This window comes from Cetorhinus maximus, chromosome 29, assembly GCF_964194155.1.
Source record: "Cetorhinus maximus chromosome 29, sCetMax3.hap1.1, whole genome shotgun sequence".
In the NCBI taxonomy this organism is placed as follows: Eukaryota; Metazoa; Chordata; class Chondrichthyes; order Lamniformes; family Cetorhinidae; genus Cetorhinus; species Cetorhinus maximus.
Window position 1 is genome coordinate 24,492,722 of NC_135907.1, and position 9,396 is coordinate 24,502,117.

The 9,396-nt window shown below is 42.4% G+C and overlaps 1 protein-coding gene across 1 annotated transcript; it reads left to right on the forward strand.

Moving 5' to 3' along the window:
• Positions 1–1,603: 1,603 nt before the first annotated feature.
• LOC144669455 (G-protein coupled receptor family C group 5 member B) lies at positions 1,604–5,875 on the forward strand. The gene is made up of 3 exons (XM_078531900.1): positions 1,604–2,579; positions 4,101–4,168; positions 5,178–5,875. The coding sequence occupies exons 1-3, from the start codon at positions 1,604–1,606 to the stop codon at positions 5,295–5,297; spliced, it is 1,164 nt and encodes a 387-aa protein (XP_078388026.1). The 3' UTR covers positions 5,298–5,875.
• Positions 5,876–9,396: the final 3,521 nt, after the last annotated feature.

Here is a 9,396-nt window from a genome sequence, read left to right on the forward strand (position 1 = left end):
AAAAGGCAGGGAGTTTAGGGCTTTGTTGGAAATGTTGCAGGAGCCGGTCCCAGCCCTGAGCCCTCGGCTGGAGGGAGCGAGTGAACCGATGAGATTTTCCGTTTGGAAGTTGTGTGTATTGTTGTCGGTCAGTGTCTTCGAGTCAGGTCCCCTGGCGGGTCCCTTGTGTGATGTGGGGCATCAAAGACCGATTTCAGCCGCTCCCCCATGTGCAAATTGTCACCCAGCCCAAACTGCTGGGGCCAAACACATTGTGTTGTGGATTCTGAGGCATCTCTAGCTTCTCAATAGCCCAATGATTTTGCTCGGCCAATGCTCGGCCAATCTGTCTAGAGGTGTCAGCTGTGGCTCAGTTCATAGCACCCTCGCCTTTGAATCAGAGGGTTGTGGGTTCATGTCCCACTCCCGGAAACCAAGAACTGTGATTGTACTCGAAAGAGTTGCAATCTGTGACTGTTGATAACTCGAAAGAGTTTCCCCTCTGTCTGATTTAAAAAGACAGTTTTGAAACTTCTCTTCACTCCCTGTGGAAAGGATATCACAGCAAAGAGGCTGCTAATACTCAGCAGGTCAGGCAGCCTCTGGAGAGAGAAATGGAGTTAATGTTCAGTGACTCTGTTGGACCGATTCTGCTGCGATCTCATCGACCTGAAGCATTAGCTCCGTTCTTCTCTCTCCTCAGAAGCTGCCAGACCTGCTGAGTATCTTCAGCATTTTCTGTTTTTATTCCAGTGTCTACAGTATTTTGCTCTGGAAAACGGTTTCCAGCAGAAACTCTGGAGAAAGTGTTTCTGGCTATTCCTTTCCCTGGTGTTTCCAGCCTTGTTGTGTTGAACAGCATCAAAATCCCCTCCCTCAGTGTGATCTTGAGGGGGTCACACAGGTTTGAACTTTAGCCTGTGAATGGCCTTACCGTCCCTAGACTCAGTGTCCCAGCCTGGGTGGAGAATGAGCCATCAGGGTTCCTATTGCTAGCCAGTGCTTCCTGCTGTAATGTGCATATCTACAAACAGAATGGGTGAAACCAGGATGTGGTTGTATTGCACCTCACAGTGGAACATTCATGGTCTAGGGTCCTGGGTGGGACTTCAGTGAGAGGAAAGAGAGGGCCAATCGAGGGGAAATTGGCTGAGGTATTTTCTACAATTGCAAAAGGATTTAAATCCAATGGATAATAAAAATACATCAAGGGTCTGATTAAATATAATCAAAAGGTTTGGTTTCAGTCAAGTAGCAATACAATGTGAATATAAGGAATCCGGAGTGAATGATATAATGAAATACTGGCTGAAGCAGACTAACACACACCCTGCCCCAGGCTATCTTGATCTATGCTCTTAAGTTATGATCAAGGTCATTCACTATTTACTTTAATCGTCCTTCAAAAGGCAAACAAGTGATTCAAGAGGGTGGCTTGTCATCACTTTCTCATGGGAAGATAGGGATGGGTGATAATTGTTGGGATACTACCAGTGACACCCACATCCCAAGAGTTAAGACAAACAAAAGTAATGGATTAGAGATAACACTTTTCCTATCTGAATTTATGAAATTTGTTCCAGCAGAGAAACTTAAAAAAAATTCTGATCATCTCTTTTTCAGGATGAATATGAAGATATTCTCAGTGTTACCCATTTTGCTTCTACTGTCTATTGACTGTAAATCTGCTCTGGCCACTGTTCCCAGAGGCTGTGGCTCTAACCTCCAATCGTTTTATTTCAACCTGTGCGACCTGGACGCTGTTTGGGGAATTGTTCTGGAAGCCGTTGCTGCTGTAGGAATCGTCATCACCCTGATATTAATTATGGTTCTGCTGGGCATCACACCATTCATTTTAGACCAGAGGAAGAAAGCCTGTGTACCCATCCAGTGCATTTTTCTAAACGGCACACTGGGAATTTTTGGCCTGACCTTTGCTTTCATCATCAAATTGGATCAGATGACAAATTCTACCCGACTGTTCCTCTGGGGCGTTCTCTTTGCGATATGTTTCTCCTGTCTGTTGGCCCATGTGTGGCGGTTGCTGAGGCTAGTGCGTACAGGAGAAGGTCCCAAAGCCTGTTACATGATTGGCCTGGTTCTGATTCTAACTCTGGTACAAGTCGTCATTGCCATTGAGTATCTGTTGCTTGTCACCTTCCGATCCTGTAAAAACTGTTTCTATAATAGAAAAGATTTTGTCATGCTGCTAATCTATGTTATGTTTCTAATGGCTCTGACTTTCATCCTTTCCATCTTCACTTTCTGTGGCAATTATAGAAAATGGAAGAAACATGGTGCACACATATTCGTTACCATGTTCTTCTCAATATCTATCTGGGTGGTGTGGATCGTTATGTTTGTCCGTGGTAATGCAGAGTTGAACAAGGCACCGGCATGGAATGATCCAACCCTCAGCATTGCACTGGTTGCCAATGGTTGGGTTTTTATCCTGTTCTACATGCTTCCAGAGCTCCGACACATCACCTGCCCTGCAAAGCCCGAAGATGAACCACAAGAAAGTGTAGCTTCAAATCAGCAGATCTTGGGACTGAAGGGGGTGGACAATCAGGTCTTCTTCTTGGAGGAGCCAAGCAGAGGTGAGTAATTGTTCCCTACAGCAGGTGCAGGAACATGTTTCCAACAGGAGAGATCAGATTCAAAAAGTTAAATATGAATTTAACCACAAATGACCATCATGCAGCAGGCTTGGGGATGGCTGTGGGTTATTCTATATCACATGGTAACTTTATCCTGAATGCTTCTCATCTGCTGACCACATCGCCCTTCTCTGTAATATCCTGCCTGCCATTAGCTGTGCAGGTTATTCTGAAGTTGAATGAAACTGATGTTAGGACCAAGAAATATTTAACAATGAAGTTCTAAGAAAACTAAATGCTGTAAAATGTTACGTACTTAAAAGAAATATTTGTAGGGTTGTCGGGCAAAAGCAGGGGAGTGGGACTAATTGGATGGTTCTTTCAAAGAGCCAGCACTGGCTGAATTGCTTCCTTCTGTACTGTCCGATTCTGATATGCTCCGAGTTGTATCTGTTAATGGTGAAGCCATGAGTTGGAGGAATAACAAGAATGGAAAAAGCACCCAGAAGGTGCTTGGATAGGATAAAACCTCCAGCATTCTTGAGTTTAGAATATGCTTGGCATTGACACTAACCCCAGGGAGTGGGGCATGAAATTGGTTTGGGTAATGAGGCAATAGCAAAGGATCAGTTTGTATTAATGCCTCCTCCAGCCCTTTCACTTGAATGATAAAGAAATGTGGCTGAGCTACAATGTGGCTGTGATAGGCTGTACCTAAATTTGCCCATCACCCATGACCAATTTGGCTTCCTCCAGAGGATTTATTAATTGACGAGCTGACTCCTATGTGAATTGTTGTGAGACTGAACCCTCCAGAGTGCCCCATCCCCACTCCACAAGCTGGATCCTCTGTCCGGATACAGGCTGTCCCTACGCTCCAACAGCAACATTGGGTCAAAACAATCTCCCTTCCCACTAACGGGGCAAATGCACCTACATGGCTTTATCAATGCCAGAAACATACTAATACGAGATGTTTTCATCCAATCACAAGCTTCCATTCAACACTGGGCCCTGCACTATGTAGCCATCAGGAGAAAACTATTACTGAGATGTACAGGGAGTGGGTGGAGTTGCTTGGTAACAATGCTCTCTGGGCATGCACTGACGTGTTGTTTAAACCACACAATCGGAATCTAGATCAACAACTTCACTAAACTGGGTGTGTTCAGGGGCAAGGATTGAGCTCCAACTGTCCTGGGATTGGGATTTGGGATGGAACTTCTTTATGGCTTTGGGTTGGACTGTGACCTTTTATTTATTTTCCTCTCCCTCTCCCTCCATAACTGACCTTCTATATCATGTTTTTAATGTAGAAATGTAAATTGTTATGAGAAGCATTTGATGGGTTGTGCCAGTCTGATTTCAGTAGCCTTTCTAGTAGAGCATGTCACAGGGATATATCTGTGTAAATATAGAGAGAAGAATTGAAGGTGGTGGACAGGGCTGGTTTATTAGAATGAGTTTATAACACAAACATTCCATCAGCTTTTTCTCACTTGATTTCATTTGCCTCCACAGGATTCTCTGGGAATTTTGACAATGTTCCCTCACCCTCATACCGAAGTCCTTCACCAATAGGCCACAATGTAAGTACAGTTTCCCTCTACCACCTTTTCTCTGTCCATTTCAGCCTGTTGTCCTGCATTGATAGATTTTTGTTGGCCGTTTCAGTTCATTCAAAAACCTATACCCCACCACACATTGAACTCTCTCTAAATGAGCTGCTTCCTGCCTCTGCCTACAGCCATGCCTGATTTAACTTATTGAAACTCTCAACTCTAAGCCCACTATCCACTTCTACATCCAAAGAAACCAGTTCAGCCCAGTCTGGTCCCACTAGGCTGGCTTGGGATGGTCAGTCTGGCATCAACTGTCACCACTGGGGCTGGTGACCTGAAATTATACTGTAGGAATCTACACAAAAAAATGCTGAGCAGAAAACATGAGATGTGGACCCTCTTCACCTTCCAGCCCAATCCTTCCCCAAGTGATGGGGAACAATAAGAATTGAGAATCTGGCAATACGATGAACCCCTCTCTCCTGTTTGTTTATTTCTTAAAAATACTATCTACCCTATGGTTCTTTTACCAATTATACAACCTTAAATCTGTGTTCCTCTGATTACTGACTCTGCTGCCAATGGAAATGGTTTCTCTCTATTTACTCCGTGAACCTCCTGTAGTTTGAACACCTTCTATTAATTCTCCGGTTTGGAGGCTCTGAACCCCAATGCCTGTCATTAAAGATCAGGCTGTGCAGCCAAAGCTGAATATTTTGATACCCGGAGTGTCTCCATATTCAGGCACTGAAGGATGCACCAATACCATGAGACTCCTGTCAGATGACAGGAAATCACAGAAGCACCTTTCCTGAGGAGTGGGTTACAGACCTCTAACAATTCAGTCAAATGTCTTTCGGACCAAATCCATACACACCTCAGGGATTCAGACAGAGGGATCACAAGCCAACTGTCAGATAATGAACTGAGGTTAGAAAATCTGAATTTTGGGACTTGTTCAAGGTCAAAGGTTATGTAAACTCATCAGTTTTTATCCATGATTCTAATCTAACATCCTGTGCTTTCTGTTTTTTAGATGTATGTTTCACCGCAGGATTTTACAATCCCTCGACCTCACACCAGACCCAGCTACCACCCCACACCCCTCCTGCAAGATCCCTACCTCAACCACCAGAACAGGCAGACAGCATTCTAGAACATTCAGGACCTCACTCAGGCAGCAGGCCGGGCAGGTCCTGTTACAGGGCTGCCCACTTCACTCACCCACTTCTCCCTGCGAAATGTTGACAGAGACTCTTCAGTGAGCTGTAAAGCTCCTGGAGACAGTGGCCTATTAATATGGAGAAGCTTTTCCCTTGATTTCTGTGAAGTATTTACAGGTGACAATGATCAGTCCCTGGTTGCTGCTCAAAGTGCTGGTGCTGTGAACCCTCAGGCCATTAGCATTGCTTTGTTAATTGTTGAATATTACAGGAAGAAATCTTATTTGTATATCTGTGCATAAGTCAGAGGGAGAAATCCCCATCTCTGAACAGCCAAATGCATTCAATCCACATATTTTCTAAAAATAGAGTTCTATAATATACAAGGTGACTTTCTACTGACCCTTGTGCTCTTGCCTGTCTGCATTTTGCAGAATTTAATGAAATGTAATTAGTGTATAACTGTAAATTCTTATTCTGATATAAATATTTATTTAAGGTTAGATGTCAGTGATTTTTAACTATTATGCATCACTGGAATGAAGCATTTTTGTAGCTGCAATAAAGTTTAACGGATTTGTGTAATGTGTCTTTGGATCGGTTAATACTTAAGCAGGGAAGCACTTTGGTCTTTGGCCAATTTAAACCCCATCAGCCACTCCATCTATAGCTTGATCAATCTTCTTTATCTGTTCACTTTGCCCAGTTTTAGCTCCTGGTCTATCAGATATCTGCTCAGCATCCACACAACTGAAAACCTGCCTGGTTCAGGACTGGAGGAATCTGACTGTGTGATACCTGTACGAATTACAGTAATGTAGGAATACATTGAAAAACTCAGCAGGTCTGGCAGCATCGGCGGAGAAGAAATCAGTTAACGTTTCGAGCCTTCATGGCCCTTCGGCAGAACTGAAGCATAGTTAACTATGCTTCAGTTCTGCCGAAGGGCCATGAAGGCTCGAAACGTTAACTGATTTCTTCTCCGCCGATGCTGCCAGACCTGCTGAGTTTTTCCAGGTAATTCTGTTTTTGTTTTGGATTTCCAGCATCCGCAGTAGCTTTTAGCTTTTTGTTTTTATCTAGGAATACATTGGCTCATCTAAAAGAGATTTCTTTGTCTGTTGTTGTAAACAGATCACTAAAGGAATTTTATTCAAATTCATCAGTGTTACTTTCACAAGATCACATGACCTGATCCCACCATGATAAAGAGGGGATTGGTCACTTTAAAATCACTTCAGATAGTACTTTTAATACTACCCACATGATGGGAGTAAAACACTTATGACAATCGCTATTTACATGCAGCAAGGGTCTAAACAACTCCTGACAGCAACTGGATGTAACTATTCATAAACCAGTTTAAAATCTGCAATACGTCGCTTCAGCAACCAGAGGTCAATTATGTGATTTTTTTTTCATGTGTTCTTTTCCCTGTCCATCATTTACCACAATTAAAGGCAGCAGCTTAAAGAGCTTGTATTTCTGTACCACCTTTCACCACCTGTGGACATGTCAAAGCCTTTAAAATAAAGGGGTTTTCTTTAAGTAATGTAGAAAATAGAGCAACAAATTTGCAAACAATGAAAATTTGTATTTACATAGCACCTTTAACAAAATAAAACATCTTCAGGTGCTTTCACAGGAACATTATCAAATAAAATATGATGTCAAGCCACAGGAGGAAATATTAGGTCAGGTGACCGAAAGCTTGGTCATAGAGGTATGTTTTAAGAAGTGTCTTGAAGGAAGTGGCGAGGTGTAGGGAGGGAATTCCAGAACTTAGGACCTAGGCAACCTAAAGTAGGGCTACCAATGCTGAAGCTATCAAAGTCAGGGATCCTTGAGGCCAGAATTAGAGAAATTAATTAATGGCCTTATAGTAAAGGATCCTGTAGTTAGGAGTGATCATAACATGATAGAATTTCACATTCAGTTTGAGGGTGAAAAACTTGGGTCTGAAACTAGTGTCTTAAACTTAGATAAAAACAATTCTAAGGGTATGAAGGTAGAGTTGGCTAAAGCGGACTGGGTAAATAGTTTAAAAGGTAAGATGATAGAGAAGCTGTGGCAGACATTTAAGGAGATATTTCACAACTCTCAACAAAGATATATTCGATTGAGAAAGAAAGACTATGAGAAGGATGCACCATTCATGGCTAACTAAAGAAGTTAAGGATGGTATTAAATTGAAAGAAAAGATGTACAATTCTGCAAGGGTTAGTGGTAGGCCATTACTTTGGCAAAAATTTAGAAACCAGCAAAGGATGACTAAAAAAAATGAAAGGGGGAGAAATTGGAGTATGAGAGAAAACCAGCAAGAAGTATAAAAACAGACAGGAAAAGTTTCTACAAGTATATAAAAATGAAAAGAGTAGCAATGGTGAGCATTGGTCCCTTAAAGGCTGAGACTGGGGAATTAATGGGAAACAAGGCAGATATTTCTGGATCTGATGGGTGCATCCTAGGGTCTTAAAAGAAGTGGCTGCAGGGATAGTGGATACATTGGTTGTAATCTTCCAAAATTCCCTAGATTCTGGAAAGGTCCCAGCGGATTGGACAGCCACGAATGTAATAACACTCTTCAAGAAAGGAGGTAGACAGAAAGCAGGAAATTATAGTCCAGTTAGCTGAACATCTCTCATTAGAAAAATGCTAGAATACTAGAAGTATTTAGAAAATCACAATACAATCAGACAGAGTCAACATGGTTTTGTGAAAGGGAAATTGTGCATGACAAATTTATGAAGTTCTTTGAGGATATAACAAGCAGGGTGGATAAAGGGGAACCAGTAGATGTAGTATACCTGGATTTCCAAAAGACATTTGATAAAGTGCCACAATATAACAGGTCGTGGTGTTGGGGTAATATACTAGCATGGATAGAGGATTGACTAACTAACAGGAAAAAGAGAGATCATTTTCAGATCGGCAAATTGTAACTAGTAGAGTGCCGCAGGGATCAGTGCTGGGGCCTTGACTATTTACAATCTACATTCATGACTAGAATGAAGGGACTGCATGTACAGTAGACAAATTTTCTGATGATGCAAAGATTGGTAGGAAAGCAAGTTGTGAGGAGGATAAGGATATAGATAGGTTAAGCGAGTGGCCAAAAATTTGGCAGATGGAGTATAATGTGGGGTTGTCCACTTTGGCAGGAAATAAAAAGAAAAGCAGAATGTTATTTAAATGGAGAGACACCACAGAATGCTGGAGTACAGAGGGACCTGGGTGTCCTTGTACATGAATCACAAAAGGTTAGTATGCAGGTACAGCAAGTAATTAGGAAGATAAATGAAATGTTGGCCTTTATTGCAAGGAGGGTGGAGTATATAAGTAGGGAAATCTTGCTACAGCTTGCTACAGACCATTAGTGAGACCGCACCTGGAGGGTAGTGTACAGTTCTGGTCTCCTTACTTAAAGAGCAATGTACTTTCATTGGGTGCAGTTCAGAGAAGATTCACGAGGCTGATTCTTAGGATAAAGGAGTTTGTCTTAAGTGGAAAGGTTGAGCAGGTTGGGCCTATACTCACCGGAGTTTAGAAGAATGAGAGGTGATCTTATTGAAACATAGAAGATTTTGAGGGGGACTTGACAGGGTGGATGCTGGGAGGATGTTTCTACCTCATGGGAGAATCTAGAACTAAGGGGCACAGTTTCCCAATAAGGAATCTCCCATTTAAGGCAGAGATGAGGGGGAACTTCTTCTCTCCGAGAGCCATTAATCTTTGGAATTCTCTTCCACAGAGAGCAGAGGAAGTTGGGTCATTGACTATATTCAAGGCCGAGTTAGACAGATTTTTGAATATCAAGGAAGTCAAAGGTTATGGGAGACAGGCAGGAAAATGGAGTTAAGGCCACATCAAGTCAGCCATGATTTTATTGAGTGGTGGAGCAGGCTTGATGGGTCGAATAGCCCACTCCTGCTCCTATTTCTTTTAACCTTATGATAAGTGAATGGAACTTGGTACAAGTTATGACACAGGAAGCAGAGCTTTGGATGATCTCAAGTTTATGGAGGGTAGAATATGGGAGACCAGCCAGGAGTGTGTTGGAATTGTTGATTCTAGAGGCAATGAAGGAATGAT

Coding starts and splice junctions, on each gene's coding strand:
- LOC144669455 (XM_078531900.1), top strand. CDS start 1,604: ATGAATATGAAGATATTCTCAGTGTTACCCATTTTGCTTCTACTGTCT. Junction 2,580..4,100: donor CTTGGAGGAGCCAAGCAGAG/GTGAGTAATTGT, acceptor TTGCCTCCACAG/GATTCTCTGGGAATTTTGAC. Junction 4,169..5,177: donor CTTCACCAATAGGCCACAAT/GTAAGTACAGTT, acceptor TCTGTTTTTTAG/ATGTATGTTTCACCGCAGGA.